The 18833-nt window shown below is 49.1% G+C and overlaps 3 protein-coding genes across 4 annotated transcripts; 1 reads left to right on the forward strand and 2 right to left on the reverse strand.

Annotated features, from left to right (window-relative positions):
* Window positions 1-49: 49 nt before the first annotated feature.
* Window positions 50-2433, reverse strand: LOC131206164 (hexamerin-1.1-like). Its single transcript, XM_058198597.1, has 3 exons — window positions 2310-2433; window positions 2108-2235; window positions 50-2030 (listed from the first exon to the last, which is right to left on the reverse strand). Exons 1-3 carry the CDS (start codon window positions 2398-2400, stop codon window positions 168-170), a joined length of 2082 nt encoding a protein of 693 aa, XP_058054580.1. The 5' UTR covers window positions 2401-2433; the 3' UTR covers window positions 50-167.
* Window positions 2434-3162: 729 nt separating this feature from the next.
* Window positions 3163-4388, reverse strand: LOC131216251 (STING ER exit protein). Its single transcript, XM_058210693.1, has 2 exons — window positions 4217-4388; window positions 3163-4150 (listed from the first exon to the last, which is right to left on the reverse strand). The coding sequence occupies exons 1-2, from the start codon at window positions 4335-4337 to the stop codon at window positions 3600-3602; spliced, it is 672 nt and encodes a 223-aa protein (XP_058066676.1). The 5' UTR covers window positions 4338-4388; the 3' UTR covers window positions 3163-3599.
* A 3144-nt stretch (window positions 4389-7532) lies between these two features.
* LOC131216362 (protein SCAI) lies at window positions 7533-12602 on the forward strand. Of its 2 annotated transcripts, none has more exons than XM_058210832.1 (10): window positions 7533-7813; window positions 7911-8141; window positions 8277-8399; window positions 10998-11141; window positions 11214-11350; window positions 11420-11608; window positions 11685-11883; window positions 11950-12011; window positions 12088-12288; window positions 12358-12602. In XM_058210832.1, exons 1-10 carry the CDS (start codon window positions 7533-7535, stop codon window positions 12600-12602), a joined length of 1812 nt encoding a protein of 603 aa, XP_058066815.1. The 2 variants fall into 2 exon arrangements, with proteins under 2 accessions (XP_058066815.1, XP_058066816.1); XM_058210833.1 differs by having other exon boundaries at window positions 11013-11141.
* The last annotated feature ends 6231 nt before the right edge of the window (window positions 12603-18833 follow it).

The following is an 18833-nucleotide window of genomic DNA, read 5'->3' on the forward strand; positions in this document are numbered from 1 at the left end:
TAAAATAAAGTTTTTGAAACGTATCCGTTGTTTACTTCTTTCAGCGAGCGATTGGAAAGATGGCCGAACAAAAGGCTTGTTTTGTATTGCGTATTTGCTCATCGTTGAATGTTTATTGTAAAGTCATCGTCGCCCGTCGTCGGACATGTCGGCTCGGAGTGTACGGTTTAGTAGGTAACGTTCATCTTGTACTCGTCGCTGTGATAGATCAGCACGTCCTTGAAGTACATGTTCTTGGTGTAGAAGTAGCTGAAGTTGATGTAACGATCGAACGGATAGCCCATCGGGAGGGTATCGTAGAAGCGCATTCCACTGCCGACTCCGCACGAGAACGATTTGTCGTAGATGGCGGCCTGCTCGTTGCTGGAGCTGCCCATGTACGGCGTGATGATGAACACGGCGTTCATCGGCATACCGCTGGTCCAGCCCTTCGGCAGCATCAGGCGATCCGGGAAACCGCAGTGAGCCTCCGACATGTCCAGGTAGAACTTCTCCTGCCCATTGTAGGCGAGCATGATCTTTTTGTACAGATCCGTGTACATGGTGCGATCCTTGACGCTCCAGAAGTAGTCGCGCGAGCTGCGCACGAACGTGTTCTTGCCGGCGATCATATCGACCAGGTACTGGTCCACCTCGTAGAAGTACTTCTTGTAGTACTGCAGATCGAACAGCTTGTCGAACTTCGGACCGAAGAACAAGCGCACGATGGCCTTTCCAGTGTACTCGGACATCACGTTCATCGTGTAGGTGAAGGGCTTGTGGTTGAGACGTTGCTGGCGGGCGTAGACGCTGTAGTCGAAGTACTTGTCGGTGGACTGCATGGGCAGCACGTTCGAGACATCCGAGTCGAAGAGGTCGAAATAGGTGATGAGCTTATCGAAGACGACATCCTTCACTACGACCCCCTTGAAGTTCAGCTCATCGAACGTGTAGCTGGGCAGGAAGCGCTTGTAGTAGTAGTACAGGTCCATGAAGCGCTCGTATAGCTGGTAGAAAAGCGGGTCCCGCAGGCTGGTCTCGTACTGCATCAGCGCCGACGGCCAGACCTTGTAGGCGTTGTAGTTGTTGCCGGACAGCAGCAGCCGGGAGAAGACCTCGATGTAGCCAGCGAACGTGCCCTCCATGCCGTCGATGTTCGAGTTGAGCAGGTCGCCGAAGAAGTTGATCGATTCCGGCTGGCGCAGGTCGATGCGGGTTCCGTCGGCCATGATGAAGTAACCCTGCTCGATGATCTGCCGAATCTTCATCTCCCAACCATGGACCCAGTCCACCTTGTAGTACATCTCGTCGCTGATCATGTAGTTGTAGTCGCGGCTCTTGAACGGCATACCGTTCCAGTAGCTGAGCAGCGAGAAGTAGCCGGTCTTCAGCGGGAAGCGCCACACCAGCGGCTTCACCGTGCCCATGTAGTTCGACATGCGCTCCATGTTGTAGCGGGCCAGCAGCATCTTGTGCGTGTACCAGTACAGCTCGCCGCGCCGATCCTTCATCAGCCCGAACTTGTCACCGCCCAGGAAGAACGGATAGTCCATCATGAAGTAGTAGTAGTACGCATTCAGGCCAATGTCTTCGGTGAAGTAGCTCAACATTTCCTCGCTGTGGAAGTTGTTGTAGTAGTCGACCGGGTACGAAGCGGTGTAGTTGGCGTAGACGACGTTGTACTTGCCGTTGGCGTAGAAACCGAACTTCGGTTCCAACAGTTTCTTGTAGCTGATGGTGCGAATCACGTCGGTGTTGAAGAAGTAGTACGGATAGATCTCGTAGATGGCAGGCAGCACGATGCCCTGGAGAGCTGGGTAGTGCATCACGGTCAGGTGCACGACATGAATAAACATGCCCTCGTTGATGTGATCGCGAGCCCAGATAACGTTCTTGTAGTACGTGTCCCAGTCGGCACTGTTGTACAGGAAGCTGAAGAGGGCGTACGTCTGGCGCAGGTACAGCTCGTTGTAGATGGTGAAGACTTCACCCTTCTCCAAGAACTGTCCAGTCTTGTACCATTCGAAGAACTCGCTCACTTGGCTAAAGTCCTGTTCGGCCATGGTAAATGAGAATCGTGTTAGCTTTCGGGCTGATCTCCCGGCAAACGTAGCTCCCAAATGCTTACCGTGTACTTGGACTCGTCCGTAATCCAGGACTTAGTATATGGCATGTACTCGTCATACTTCAGCGGCATGTGGATGTTGCGAAGCACCTCGAAGAAGAACTTCATCTTGAACAGCATTTCCTTGTCGGCTGTTGAGGAGACATCGTGTTCTATACTGCACGGCAAACACGTGGACGGGGTCTTGCGTTGGGGGCACACTTACCATACTTTGCTTCGGTTTGCGTGCTCGGAACGTACGATCCGCTGGCGAGGACCGCCAGGGAAACTGCCACTGCTAGAATGATGAGTTTCATCTTGCCCAGCTTCCGTTTGACTCAACACAGACACCAGACTGACTGTTTGGACCGCACCGGCGCTACCTTTTATACTGCCAATCGGGAGCATACTAATCTTTGCAAGGCTCTTATCGTCTCCGCTGCATCCCCGCGGCGATGATTATGTGCCGATTTTTTGCAGCATGGAAACAGCATCGGCAGCGCTTCGGGAATGCAGCAGCATGCAGCGGTTGACACAGTATCTCTCAGCTCCGTTCCGTTGCATCAAACTTTGATAAACTTTCAGTCCATTGGGCGATGACCTCCTGCGTGAGCCGATCGTACGGCCGAAAGGTGGTGCTACCACACGCGCCGTGCCCTTCAACACTTGATCGCGCCAGATGAGGCGAAGGTTCAACTCAAAAACATGATCCATTGTGGGCAGCATAATAGCAGTACCTTATCCGGGGTTTACAATGCAATCAACATATTAGATGGGAGCTATCCGCCATCGAGGGAACCGGGCAGGGGATTAAAGAAGAGTGCCGATCAAGATGTCTTATTCTTGGCAGTGAGATTAACTCAAATAACCGGCAATCGACTGTTTTCGACATTAAATAATCATGCCACTCTATTTGGCGGTGTGGTAACAATGAAAGAATATTAATAGCTCCTTCGAATTGGTTGTTTTTCTTATCCGAAATGTTTTGGCCTTCAGATTGGGCAAGCAAGGAAATGTGTACCTCCCGGTAAGCTGGTTGAAATAAGCACGTGATATTTCTGTGTTGTTTTTATCAAATTAATTTTATTTCGATTATCAATAATTGCTTTATATCGATCGGATACAGAATCCAGATCATTCGGAGGGCGCCGATAAAGGCTGATTAGAGGGGAAAGTGTGATTTATCTCCGTACTCCATCGATCCTTCTCTTTCGCTTTTAAACCTACTTTGTATCGAAATGTTTGGGATACTCATTGTCAAACAATTATGTTTGATTACAAAAGAAAATGTTATGATGATCTCATCTTCGTGCGGTTTTTTGTTGCCAAAATCTAATTTTAAACCCAGAGATCGACGTTCGACTATCATGTATTTACCAAATAAAATTCGGCACACGCCTGTCGTGCGCTTAAACCGCGGAAGATAACATTATCTAGGCGTTGAGGTGAAAGCATTAGCTTTGTTTCGTTTTTCTTCAAAACACTGTTTTGCAGCAGGGCATTACTTTGTTGCATCCTACGTATCAATCAACGTGCCGCGTGTTTTTTTCGCTGGTGGTGGCTCGATCTTTTCCTTCAACGCATCCTCGTTCGTCTTGCCGCCCTTCCGCTCGAGCTGCTTCTCGATAATGCGCGCATTGTTGGCGTAGCTATCCGCTACCTCGCGGGCCTCAATTTCGTCTTCCTCTTCGTCGATTGTCGACACGGTTACGGAGCTGAATTTGCCCATGTTTTTCGTGTGCTTCGTGACCATCACCTTCTTCGGTTCCAGCGACGGATTGAGGCTGCTGCTGGGCGTTTTGATGAACTCCGAGATCCTTGCCTCACTCTTGCACTTCACCAGGGCACGGCGGATGACGAACGTTACCTGCGGGTCGTTGGAATGCCGGTAGTACAGCGGAAGGCCACACTTTTTGCACTTGAGCCGATGCTGCTTCTCGATGCCTTCCGTTCGCTGGATGAAGACGGTTTCACTCGCATCGGCATTCACTTTGTTCGCATGCCGAGCACTGTCGATCACGCGGGCGCCATCCAGCTGCCGTAGTGGTAACTTTTCCAGCGTACAATCTACAAGAAGAGAACGAAATTGAATCGGAATGCTTGCCAGAGGTTCCGGGAGTATTCAGCACGTACCCAAAATCAAACTCATTTGCCCACAAAGACAGTAATAAATGTTCAGCGGGCCCGTCTCATTGTACTCTTCCTTATCCTTCGAATCCGAACACACGATACTGCGGGACACAACTTTCGGCATTTTCGGGGACTTACGAAATAATTCACGATATTCACACCAGCGAAAGGATGCGATTCGTGCGCTCGCGGACGGGAGAGTTGTTTACCAAACACTTTTGACAGCTGTAACTGCGGGGCCACATGAGTCGTAAGAACTAGCGTAAGATTAATTTGTAATGTCAAACCGTTTACGCTTCGTGAAACCAAATATAAAAACGATGCAAATATAAAAACGAAATGTCAAACGTGTTTAAGTTCGTGTTTTTGGTCCGAGAAAACGGAAATAGAAGAGAAATTATTTGATTTCTGAATATTTTTTCTGTTTTTTCGATTTTGTTGCTATAGTTCGGTAGTTCGGTATTGATCTGTAATGTCAAAAACATAACGTTACGCCTCATGTAGCCCCCCAGTAACGCTGTCGAACGAGCATTCTGTTCGCGTCGCGTGGCTCACTTCTGCTCTTTTCCAAATTCGAACCCTTCGACGGGACAAAACATAATCCTATCATTCGGATCAATTAGGGTTTGAAACTGAATGTCCCGCGCCAGGACGTTCTGGGTTGCGATATGCTTACCTGTATCTGGTGAGGCCACCTCGGCGGAAGTGAAACTTACCGCACACACCGACGCTGCACACCGATCCTTGGCCGACGGATAGTAGACCGGAGATACTAGTACGCTACGCTTACTATCGCCAGCGTACTCCTCTGGCGCGCCAACACGTGCTCCTGCTCTGCGGTGGTGGCTCTCCATGCTCACCGCCGGTGGCGGGAACGAACGGGTCCTCTCATTTCGAATGAATGAAAAACACCCTTCTTCATTCCGGGAACGTTGCAGTGCGGAACCGCCAATGCAGCGTGTGAGAGTGTGTGCGAGAACATTAACGAAGGTGCGAATCTGGGAGCGATGTTCTGTACAGTAATCCTTTCTGGCGCAATTCTGTTCTTCCGTCGGTCACATCGTTCGGGCGCCACAGCCAAGCCAGGACCTGCTGTGCAAATGTATTTTCTGTTTCTGTGAATATCTAATCGCGCTGCAGGAATCGCGTGCTTAGAAAGTCCCCGCACACGAGACGGTGACCATGCTCATCTGCTCATCACGTTGTCACATTAACGGGCGAGCGCGTGACTAATGAAACAATGAAAAAACACGCCAAGAGTTTGCCACAACCAACCGCCGCCGCCGCCGTCGCCGATAGTACGCACGACGCGCGTACGGAGCGTGGGGGAGAGTTTTTCATCCCACCGTATACTCAAAGGATTCTCTCGTGTTGCTTTCTCTCTCTCTCTCTCTCTCTCTCGGTCCTCGTTGTACAAATGTGTGAGTGAGGTGCAAACAGGACATCGCAAGGCGCACGAAAGTGACAGCGAGCGAGAGCGAAGGGTACGGGGCCCGTGCGCCAGAGCGAGACAGCTCGCGCTGGCGCTGGAGGAAAATGGACGACTAGTGCGCCAGCTAGCGCCCGTTCCGCGAACCAGTGCACCCATAATGTTTTCGAGTTTTTTCACTCCAAATCTAGTAACATAGATTTTGCCTTACACAGAAAACCTTTAAAACATAATATTTAAACTAGCCTAGCGGGCAGCAAAGTGGTGCCGGAGCGACTCGCAACCAACGGTGGAGTGATTCGCGTAGAAATTAGACCGCTGTAAGTACGGGCACGGGTGCTGCGAGTGAAACTGCAAATCGTGGTGGCCATCGGGACCGCCGCCGCGCGTGCTGCTGTCCTGTGTGTGCTCCGGTGTGTGCGCGTCCTGTGTCCTGATAAGCATTCGAACTGTGCCCACCAGGTTTCATCGGTCCGATTTCGATGGTCCCTTCGCCAGTTCGATGGACCAGCCGAAAGCTTTTGGGCCAAAGATTTTTCCATGCACCCGATTCAGGGGGTGAACCGTTCGGGGATGGAATCCGGGTGGTGAGCCAGCCAGGTGGCAAGGTGCACAGCATATTGTGTCACTACACGGGCGAGCAGCGTACCGTTTCACTCTCGCACGGAGCCCGTTTCCGTTTCTTCCTTGCACGCGAAATGCGTTCACTGCGCGTATGTGGAGAACAAAAGCTACAGAACCGCAGAGGCCCGTTTAAACCGATTATATTGGGGGGGGGACGTAAAACTCAATTGTTGGCTCAATGGCCCCCCCGCCGGGAAGCAGCCCAGTGTTTCCAAAGGCTACTCTGACCCTGTGCTGAGGGGAGCAAGTGACAACATGTGCGTGCAAGAAAGCGAGACAGCATGCGCGGGGAAGTTGGTGGTGTGAGAATGTTCCGCAGTGTGTGCCCCGTGAACAAATCACGGGAAAGTAGTCGCCCGAGCGCGTGCCCCCCTCGCAGGCCCTGGTGGCGTTGGCCACTGTTGGAACAGCTGGAATGGGCGCGGTGTGGTGTCGATAAGGTGTCTCCAGGCGCAAAATGGTGGAAAGACGGAACCCCCCGGAGGAAGTGAACACTAGGACCACCGCTCAGCGGTGCGCAAGTACAGGCTGAAGGGTGTTTGGAATCCGAGAGGTGCAACTGCAACAACTTCTTCGCCCAGCACTTCGGGCTGACGCTGGCAAGGAGCGTGGCCGGATAAAGAAGCCAGAAAGTGAGAATGAACTTCACGGGGCGGTGTGAGAGCGTGTGCACGAGGCCAAGGAGACCCGGAGTTTCGCGATGCAGCAGCACCTCACCGAACGCCACCGGTGCCATCGGGACCGCCGCGATTGCCGCAGCGTGATACGCACGGCCGTCCTTCCCCGTCGGGACGGGACCCGCCGAAATGAAGTTGGGCTCGTTCGGTGGGTCCTAAAATCACATGCAATTTCATAAACAAAAATCGATAACCGACCGCCGTCACCGCCGTTTGTTGCCTTTCCTTTGCTTGTCACCGTGTGTATGGGCCGCGAAGTGATGTGTCCTCAAAGAACCACATCGCGGCCGCCTGGGCGAAGTTGACGACGGCGGGGCACCGAAACGGCAGTAGTACAATATTTACCTAAGATTGAACTGTGTGCCGTGCGAATGGGACGGAATGGGGAAGCTAGTTGTGCGGGGTGGCTGAAGGAGGCGCCTGGTGTTTAGTAAGACTTCTGTGGAGGAGGCCATTTTGCAGTTTCCTAAAAAAAACAAACAAACAAACAAGAAATGCACTGAGACGAATGCGATGCGGAGACTAACAGCTGCTCACCCGACGTTGTTGTTGTACCTTGCAGATAGCTTTCCAATGAACAGTTGGCGGCATGGTTAAGATGGCGTCAACGGAGGAACAGGATAGGAAAATAGTGCTGGAGTTCTGCCACCTGCTGGAAAAGTCGAAGCAACTCTTCAACGGACTCCGCGACCTGCCGCAGTACGGGCACCGGCAGTGGCAGGCCTACTTTGGCCGCACGTTCGACGTTTACACCAAGCTGTGGAAGTTCCAGCAGCAGCATAGACTAGTCCTAGATTCTAAGTATGGATTAAAGCGATGGCAAATCGGGGAAATAGCTAGCAAAATTGGACAACTCTATTATCATTATTAGTAAGCAGCGTGCCACACCGTCACCAGCCCGACCAATCGCCGTCTCCAACGCTAACGCTCTCGTTCTCGATCTCTGTCCCATTTTCGTGTTTTGCAGCCTTAGAACGAGTGAAACAAATTATCTCAATGAAGCATACTCTTTTTATGCTGCGATCAGGGGGCGCGCTTACTACTCTAGAGCAATCAAGGAGGACCGACCGGATCTCATGGTTAAGAAACTACGTTACTACGCTAGATTTATTGTTGTTTGTTTACTGTTGAAGAAGATGAAGCTGGTGCGGGAGTTAGTTATCGAATTGGAGCGACAAATACAGGAATACACCACCACGTACGTAGCTAGCCGACGGTACAACATTTGCTTCTATTACTCTGCCCCCTCGCCGAGGGGTTTGTTCCGTCCGGAACAGACCTCTCGGTCGCCACCGTTCACGACGATCATGCACACGCACGCCTTCCGTTTTAGGTACGAGCCGGAGGATCAGCTAGAGTGGTCACTGGTGCTGGAAGAGATCAAGGGCTTCATTAAGGCGGAATCGGCCGTGGCCGTGCTGCACGCGGACACGAACCCGATCGTGCTGTCGCACAGGTTAGTTTGCCTGCCACTGCCAGCCACGTAGTGATAGCTCTTAGGCCCGTGCTTTCCTATTATTACCTTCTTCTTCGGTAGCTTTTCGTAACCTCTGTTTATTGGCTTTCCATTTCCGTTTTTCCGTTTTTGTGTGCGTTGTTTTATCGTTTTCGTTTTCGTTTCGTTCCGATATTTCCGTTTACGGTTTACTGTTACGTTTGCTTCTTGTTTCTCGGCACTTGGTTGCGATCGGTTCTGTTGGCGGTTTGCTGGTATTCCCCCTACTTGATGCCGTTTTGCCGTGTGTTCATTTTCTGTTACGGCCAAACGTGTACGCGGTTTTCCCTGGACTTTTGGCCACCGCCACCGCGCTTTTGGTTTAGGCTTGATGAAAGCGCCAAGTAACGTACGCTACCGCTTGGGAGAATCCCCATTTTCACGAAGCTTGCGAGAAGGTGCTTAAACGAATGTGCTAGTCTTCTTTCATTAACCTAAGGTTTGTACGTTTGTTTCGTTACACAACCAACTCGGTTGTAACTCGGTGCCACAACGCTGCTTGCAGACACGTTTCGCCACAGGGTTTGTCCAATTATGTTCGTTCGTTGTACGGGTTTGTTTTTGAAGTGACGATCGTTGGACTGCGAGTGTATTTCATTTGCCATTCTCGTCGGCATTCCACTACTGACGGCCATTGCTTATTGTTTAGTATTTCTATCTTTCTTTCGCATTCCTTCTACCACAACAACAATAAAAAAAAGAGAAAACATAATTAACTCACATCCAATACCAAATACCAACCAAATACTACAGTACACTTCCTCCAACGAAAGTAATAGCAGTGTATGAAATTAACCCGTTTGTTGTCTCCAAGAGATTCTCCTTATTCGCTCTCTTTCTCCCCCTCTCTCCCTGTCTCTACCATGTTGTCATACTCTCCACTATTCGGTGTTTGTAATACTTGTGTAAAAATGTACTTGTAAACATATGTATCGAGACCAAACTTGCCAGATTGTACTGATGAATAGTTAGACGTGCAAGTAGGCCAACAGTTGCTAGAAATCGTATACATATTCAGTAACCGCTAGTGAGAATACCTTTTGGTGTTTTGTTTGATTTTCCCCCTTATACGAATTGCCGAAATTGGTTGTTTCACTATCGCCTATTGGCCTGTTACTTATTGATTTCCGTTACCATATGCGCGCTTCTCTGAAATTTCTCTGTGTTTTCCATTGTTCCGGTATTGGCTGTGGTATTCCTACTACCTTTCGTCGTACTGTTTGTGTAAATTGGATCTGCAAGAAAAAAAAACAACTATTGTGTTTCATTTGTTTGTTTTTAAATTGTTTGATTTTCCGTTCTCACCAATTGGTTTGCTGCCTGTGTACGGCAAATATAAGAGCATCATTTGCCACCACTGCGCCACGCTGAAAACTAGTATTAAGAAACCCTAATCTTAAGGAGGCAGTAAGAGCAAACAAACGATCACCCGATCACGCGGGGGTTGGGTTGAACAAAATTGGCTTCCAAATTGGTGTGTCGGCCGTTGGTGCGCCAAAGCAAAGCGCGTCCACCCGACCTTTGGCACTCGTTGAGGGGAAATTCACGGTTGCCCACGAAATTCACGGTTAACTGCTTGCTCTTACTTCGAGAACTAGCTGAGTAAGGTACTAATGTATGGTGTAAGATTACGAATAAGATGGAAACGGATACGTTCCGTGAATCTCGTTGATTGGCCCGTTCACTTTCGGTTTGTCTCACTGATGCGCACCCTCCGATCAAGCGACGATCGATCATCACAACTTATGTCGCCAACAACAAAAAAAAAACATCATCCCCACCATATATTATACCATTATGCTCATCATCTTCCACTGTCTCAGTGCCGTTCGAGTGTTGTTTTCGCGCGCCCCGATTCAAAAGTAGCTCGAGTGGCTCGTGCCTTAGAACCGTTTTCAATTCGATCGACTAACACTAACCTAAAGCTCTCGACCGAAAAGGAAGGACGTTTGCCGACACGGGCCGATCCTTTTTGGTGTGCCGCGCGTATGCGTTGATCATGTATCCGTGTTGTCCGTGATGACGATCGTTTGAATCGTGCATTTTCTATGTTTGGAAACGACGTGTGCAAAAATTTTAAATCCTTGGTCATCTGTTGGACAAGTGTTCGATTTTCAGTAATTCAGAGTGTCGAAAAATTGGCAAGTGGCAGCTGTCACACCCATTCCTCATCCGCCAAGTCTCATTCGCTCATTCTCATTGACTGTACGAGTTCTTCCATTTTCGATCGCCAAACACTTCATCCTGGTCCAGTTTGACGCGAGTCGCGCATCTCATCAGGACATTACCAAACAAACAGAACCAAACAATGTGACACCAATCAAATCAATCAATCAATCACCACACGCATACGTACAAACATACGCGCACTTACTAGAGCCATCCAAAACACACGGTCACTTACTCCTCATCACCTGCACACTATCATACCCACATACATGAAAGTACACTGACACACACACAGACACACACGAGGGTGAGGTGACCAATAGTCGAAAGCACGGGCCATTCGTCTTTCCGCGCTCGGGACGCGACAGCTTCACCCGTGTTGATTTGAAGTGGTTCTGGTTCCAGGTTAAGCCCGCTCACGACACCGCCCTGCGAACGGACGCCGCACATGACGCTCAGCCTGCAGGAGATCCTGATCGTGGGGTCGGCCTGCGAACAGGCCAAGTTCTCCGAGCTGACGATGGACATGTTTCGGTACGTCGCCGTCGGTGCACCCCGCCCGGATAGTAAGAACTAATGGTAGCTACATTTGCTTGTCCACCGCAGCATGCTCCAAACACTGGAACGGGAACCGACGGACGCGATGCACCCGATGATTGGCCATCCGATGGCCCACGGAGGTCCGCACGATGCCAGTCCGGCGGCTAGCCGCATGCCACCGTACGGTGTACCGGGCTCGAAAGGTAATTCTCCTATGTCGTGGTACGCATCCCGAATGGTAATATGTCCACACTGCTTTTGGCCATCCGTAGGTTACGTCGAGAACGGGGAGCGTCGAGCGATGCGCGATAATCCACACAAGTACTTGCTCTACAAACCATCGCTCAGCCAGCTGATGGTGTTCTTGTCGAGTGGCTTCAAGGAGCTGCCGCCGGGCGGCGCCCTGCTCCTGTACATGTCAGCCGATGGGTGCTTCTCGACTACGAAGCATCCACAAGACTGTAAGACCGCCTGCGTTCCGCTACCGATCCCCGGTGATGTAACTGTCCTTTCTCCTTTCATGGCTCAACCCACAAGACGGCTACGAGCTGGGTGGGCTCGCCACGAGCGTCAAACGCGATGCCGTCGACAGTGGGCTTTCGGTGAGGGGCAAATCGAGCGCGGGCTACAAGGAACCGCACTGTCTATACCCCGGCGATCTGTATCCGTACACGCGGCGACCGCTCTTCATCATCATTGACTCCGACAATTCATTCGTGTTCCAGCACATACCGAGGTGAGTTCGACGGATTGGAGTAGAGTAAGGCAAGAGTGACCCCTACTCTGGATGTCATTTGCACAGGTACTTTGGTCAACCGTTAGTGATACTCATGTCACCCCAGGACGTTCCTGCCAGCTATCAAGGTACGGTTCCGGTGGACACGCTCCCGGTGTCTGGAACTTCTGAGTGACACGGGCGCTCTTGTTCGCTTTTTTGCAGATCTACAACATCACGGCTCACTGTTTACGCTGTTCCTGCACTCGCCGATGACGGCCATGTGCTACATTTGTAACGTGGGCGATGTGCCGATTCATCACTGGGAGCGATGCCAGAACTACGTCGATCGGTTCGTAACCGAGGCGTCCCGGCTGGTGACGCGCTGCCGGATGGACGAGATCGAACAGGGTATCGGCTACATAGGTAACGAGGGACACCGGGCTTTCGATCACACGGTTCACCTACATCAGCGCACTGTGCTTTGCATTGCAGATTCATCGTACGTCCAGTTCTTCGGTGACGATTTCCTGCGGACTCTCATCCTGCGGTTCGTGTTCTGTGACGTGGCGTTGCGGTTACACCGTGGCTTTCGGGGGCGCCATCAGCGGCCCCGCTGCGAGCCCCCGCTGCCCGGGCCCGAACTGCTCGAACACCCGTCGCTGGCGCACATCGTGCTCCAGCTGGCCACCGCCCTGGACGTGCGGGGTCACTTCGTGGAGGGCCCGGAAGGCGATTGATGCACGATCGGCGACGACTCGCCGTCCGCCAGGAGCGTGAACCAGCGACCATGCACCGCCCGGGGCCAACGCTATGCCCGTGTGCTTTGCGTCCTCGTGCACGTTACGTTAGCTATCGGTTCGACCGGCGGCACCGGAAAACGGTGCAGTACTGGCGGCGCCATAGTGGTTGCGCTTGTTCCCTGCTGAGTGCGAGTGGGACACGACGGCAGCGTGGAGCCACGCGGGCAGAGTGCACACGATGGCGCTACTTGTTGGTGATTGGGGTTCATATTCTTCGGTGGCCTCTAGCCTCTAGTGTCCCTTCTTCGCTTCCAAACCCAGTTTCCCATTCTGTTAGTCTTCTGCCTATAGCCAGATCGCGGTCCACACATATTGGTCTCTCTCTTTCACTCTCTTTCTCTCTCTCTCTATCTCTGTTTGGTGGAACCGACAAGCCGCACACGATCCCAGGATCTCATGGGTCGCATCATTATTGTACGATTCAAGCTGTATGTGGCAGTACTTTCGCCCATGCAGTTGACGGTTGAACTGAGAGACAGAAAATGGGAATGTTCCCAACCATTAAGCAGTGCTCCAAGGCTCCATTGTGCCATCGGGAAGCATGGGAACCGCTTGGGTAGCGTGGCGCTTGCAAGGATGAGCGGACGTCGTCGGGCCAACAAGGCGAGCGTGGAACGCCCTTTGCACACCATTAATGGTGCTCCTCTGTGAGACTATAGATATATCAAAGTTTATCTATTCATATATAAATATATTTATATTTATATATATAATCCTATATATATAAATATACATACATTAACGAGTATATATATAAACTAATTATATATATACAGATATACATTTCTGCTTGCGCAATGAAAAATGAAACGCCACAAAGCGGAAAGGCGAAACCGAGTATGTGAAACGGAATAGTACTGCTTAAAAACGGATTATAGCAACAGCAAAAACTAATTGACGAAACTCTCTCCGAAAGCGACTAATTGAACGACTCGATACTGTTTGCTTTTCTACTTTCGTTGCTCTGTTAATACTCAAAGAGGTCCGCCCAAATGGACCCCTACCAATGTTTTGTTGGCAAGGACAGATATTCTATACTAAGTTGTGCGTTCCTCTATGTCTCTCTCTCTCCTTTTCTCTCTGTTTTTCCCTCGCTCTTGGTTCTAATCACCCCTTACTCCGGTGGTAACTGTGGGTGGCTGTGTGATAGGCAGCCGGCAGGACCTGCCATTTTATTTCGTCACATGGACTTTAACAATGACTGCGCGGACACTACGAGAAGGAGGCCGATGAGTGTTAACGGACGTTTGAAAAATTTATGCAAAAAACGAACAATGGTAAACTACTTAAGAAGATACCCAGCCGATATTTGGACAATATATAAACGTGTGATCACTGCCGCTATTTCGCTTCATTAGTAGAGAACAAACAAAAAACGAGTGTAAACGGAGCAAACTAAACGGAAACAAAATGTGCACGTGTTCCGCTGACGAGGAGAACCGCATTACGTATATAGGGAACCGACTCAACACAACATGTTTAAAGTAAAACGAAGCGTCAAAGGGTAAAAGAAGTGAACGAGAGTGTAAACGTGGTTAGGTCAAAACGTAATATTAAAATAAATTCAACACCCAGACACACACAAACACACACTATCTTAGGCGATCGAAAATCGAACAAAAAATGAGAAAACAACTAACAGAAAAAACGAAAACAAGAACGAGCGAAACAAAACAAAAAAAGCTATATATTAAAATATATATACAATATATATATATATATATATATTTTCCGCGCAAGCTTTATCGCCTCCCGGGTGGGTGACAACACAGTGGTTGTGTGCGCTGTGTGTTTCTACAGGGCCCATCTTAGAGAAGAGGTACGCGATCGTATTTTGTTTCCATGTTTTGCAAGCGTTGCAGGCCACTCTCACTATTTAGTGTTGTGTACCGGGAAGGGCGGGACGAGGTTCCGGGATGTGCTTCGGTTTAGTTGTGAAAGGCCATTGAAGCTTGAAGTTATAGAGAAAGAAGTATTAACAATTCGCTAGTCCAAATGGAGGTGTAGATAGGGAATTATAGTAGCAACAAAACAAAAAAGATATAAAGAATCTAGGACACGCGTACACAAAAGTAACGCAGAGCGAGAGCGAGCGACAAGGGATACGAAAGTATTAGTAGCATGGGCGTTAAATTTAATCTAAACATCACCCAAAACACACTCCAAACACAAATGCTCCAAGTCGGCCGCAGGCACACTCGGGCGCATTTTGCTGTCGAAAGAAACGAGTGTCTGTATGTCTCCTGTTGATGAGTTTATCGCCTGCATTTGGGTGTGTGCCACCGGCGTGTGCTATTTGTTTGGACCTGGGACAACGGGACGACAATAGCTTTAAGGCTTTGAAAGATTCTATTGCTGGGTGCTACTTCGAACGGTATTTTCATTCTGGAAAAACAGGATTCTTTTGTAGGAGCTTCTTTCTGTACAGAAGACAAATTTGCTACTGGCACAAGAGAAACCGCCACACATCTCCCGCGACAGGGGGATTGTCAGAGCTACCAACGAGTATTGCAAACAGTTCGGTTCCCTAGAGGTGCACCCTTAGAGACATCGATAGCCGGTGAAGCGGTTTTGTTGCATTACGCATATCCTTTCGTTGCGACATCGCCTGATTTGCTCCAGGTCCCCTATCGCCCTGGGGGAAAGGAAACCATTTTGATGTTTGAAAACGTTGAAACAGGCATAGGATGATGTATAAAGCCAATAGCTCAATGCAAGACAGAATGAGGAGCGGAACGGAGCACCCTCTAAGCCGCATCCAATCAGCTGATTCGTCTAGGGATGGACACAAAGGTCCTACTGGCAGCGGCGTCCGTATTGAATTAGTAGCGATAGTAGGGCAGTGGAGAACGTAACAATCACCGGACATGAAGCATGGACCGTCGGGGACCGAGGAGTGCGCGTAGTAGGACCTATCATCAAAAGCCCATCAGTAGTTAAAAAGTTTAAAAAAAAACATAAAAACGCTTCTAGGTTACGTGCGGATGTTAGATGTTAGAACCAAGTGTATCATCGCCTCAACTTGACACGACCACCCCAAGAAACACAGTAGTAGTTGTTCGAAAACTGTAAATGATAGCTTTCGTTTCTCGGGCGCCAAGCCGCCGTTCGGTTTTTTGGGAGTGGAAGTGGAAGCGCACCCTATACATAGTTATCCCAAATCCAACACTTACCGAGTTCCGCCGTCGGGTACCGCGGAGTAAAGCGACCAACAAATCGTTGTCGACCACGTTGTAATGCATTGTTTTGATCGCTTTTTCGTTCATTCGATCGTGACACACAATTTCATACTACTTCGCTTCGGCTTGTGGGTTTGGCGGGATAGCCCGTGTTGTGTACAGCACCAGCAACAGCAGCAGCCTCAGCAGAGCGTTATTTCGAACTTGTAACGGACATTTTGGAAAACAAAAAAAAAATTAGCAAAACAATTCGATTGTAGCGAAGCGATTGTACCGAGCGCAAAGCAGCGCGACAGCAAAGCAAAACAGCAACCCTAAAGGTGATACCAAAGTGTTAAAGAGAATATACAAAAATAGGCAACAAAAGAAGGGCGGACGGAAAATAGAGAAACAAACAAGAATTAAGTAAATCCTGTACTTACCGATACGAAAAGAAGTGATTGGAGGGAAGCGAAACAAAAAAAACGTATTACATAGTAAAACGCGCTAAATGAATACAAATCTATAGACAAAGAAAAAGTATAAGTAACAAACGTACACACACACAACCATGAAACTTAGTAGCAAAGCGAAACAAAAAACCAAAACTATCAAACAAGCAGAACTGGGGGAGTGGGAAAAAAACTGGAACACAACAAAACCACAAAACAACAACCGGATACTGCAACATCAATATATCACTGCCCTAAGTGTTTCACTAAAGTAAAATGGCCGGTGGCCCGGGTCCCGGACCAACGTGCGCGCGTATCGAGCATAAGGTGCCCCATACTTTTGCTGTGGTGATAATCGATTATGATTACGATGTTTTGTGCGGGAGGATGTGGGACGACAAAAAACCTAGCGGCAAAAATATTAGTGTTTAGCAGCGAGAGATCGGTAGTAAAGTAACTAGCCCACATCCACACAGACACAAACAAACAAACAAACAAACAAATAAACAAACAAAACAAGTCATACAAACGCAGAGGAGGTGTTTTTACACGACGTTCAACCAGGACAACCGATTAATCCGCCAACACTTTCAAGGTAGCGCTTTCTTGTTTCGCCATTTAGTTGTGTTAATTTTTCATTCCATCCCAAATCTCTCCCTATCTCTCTGTAGCGAAAATTAAAACACCAACCCAACACTTGTTACTGAAATTGTTACAAGAATAAGTGAAAACCAAAAGTGAATGAAAATATTTTCCTCCTGTGTTAAGCGAAAATACTGAAGAAAAGAAAACAATCGGCAAGAAGCAACGGGCAAAGAACGTGGAGCAAAGAATCCCGCCGAGATGTGGGGTGGCTTAAAACGAGGGCTTACCCACAACCGGACACTTTTCACTGGAATGCATTTTGGGACAGGACATGGTTTCAACCTACATAACGGTGTAACAATGAAAAAAAAAACAAACAAACAAAGCAGCCGACAAAACGAAGAAACGTACCTTTTTTACGATGGCAAATAGTCGGGAGGGAACGAAAAACATTGTTAAGAAAGCTGCAAACTCTTGCAAACAATCACATATTCTCGCACTTAGGAGGTAGTTTGGAACAGATAGTAGACTAGAACGACGACGTGTAGTAGTATTGAGAAACGAACCGACAAAAACAACCAACCAAGGCAGACAGTCTGAAAATACGTAATTAGATCGCAGCAACCTCTGAGAGCGCTGGCGAATGTAAACCCAACATTTACCTGCACGCAGAGACGCACGCTTGCTTAAAGCGCCAGGCTAGAAAACAAACCGGTGACACCGGAAGGAAACTTGGATCCCGAGATTTTCTACCGGCTACGTTTTGTGAAGCACACGGTGTCCACAGATCGCGCTCCGCATCCGTTGAGCCCAGAGGTTTGGGCACGGTTGACCAGGTGGCCGATCTGTTAGCGCGATGACTCTATTGGATCCAATACCGACTCCGGGTGTTTGTGAAGAGCTGTCGGGCGCTCCCTCTGCCCCGCAGCGCCATCCTGGTGATGCTGCTTCCAATTTCAAGGTGAGCAAAAAAGTGTATGGACGCTTTCTCGCGTTCGTAGCTTAGCGCAGTCGTTTTCTTTCATTAGTTTCGAAGAATAGGTCGAACTCAGAGCTAGGTCACTTTCAACCGGTAAACAGATCCACCTAAACCAAACCATCGTAGAATCTGACGGAGAGCGCATGTGAACCGAACAACGGGAGGATGTAAACTGAGACCGAATGAAAACTAAAAGGGGGCGCCTGAAACGATGATTTTTGAACCGCTTGTGAACCGCTGGGATGAGATCGAAGCAAACTGTGACCTGCGACGCGGGCAAACTGCAAACAAAAAAAAGGCACACACGAACCAATAGGGGAGCAACATTCTGACAAACACTACTCCACTCCACTGTCTTTCTCCGTTGTTTCTTTGCTACGCGTTTTCGAACCCCGTTCGCCTACTGGGGATGCTTGCATTTCAGAGAAAACCCAGTAACACACGCGCGCGCAGACAGCGCACAGGCCGATATCACCAGCGAGCTAACACAACCGACAGGACACTAGATTGAACAAATAAAGAAAACCCCTTCGAACCAAAAGCAACCAATGAACGATGAACAGTAACGCACATTTTACATTTAACAATCGATAGTTCTATAGGCAACGTAATAAGACGAACGTAAAAAACCAAAAACCCAACAAAACCTGCACGGTGTTGTTAAACGACCACACCACTAGCGAATATAACGCTCCATATATAGTGGACCGTGAAACGAGCGTGGAGCGAATCGAAAACCCTATAAAAACAATTTAGCCCAAAACAAACTCCGAGTGCTGCTCCGGGAAGAAGGAAAGTCGAAGGAAAACACATGCTGGGGCACTGTGTGATGATGAAACTCACTCTCCTGGTGAACCTAGAATCGATCAACATTACATTTGTTATCCCTTTTATCGTTCCTCCGTTTTGTGTCCCAATCATTGTGCCGCTTGTGTGTAGCTGTGGGAGCCAGAACATTACACAATGTTTCATTTTTAGTGTATCCCTCCGGAGG

This window comes from Anopheles bellator, chromosome 1 (genome assembly GCF_943735745.2).
Source record: "Anopheles bellator chromosome 1, idAnoBellAS_SP24_06.2, whole genome shotgun sequence".
Taxonomy (NCBI): domain Eukaryota; kingdom Metazoa; phylum Arthropoda; class Insecta; order Diptera; family Culicidae; genus Anopheles; species Anopheles bellator.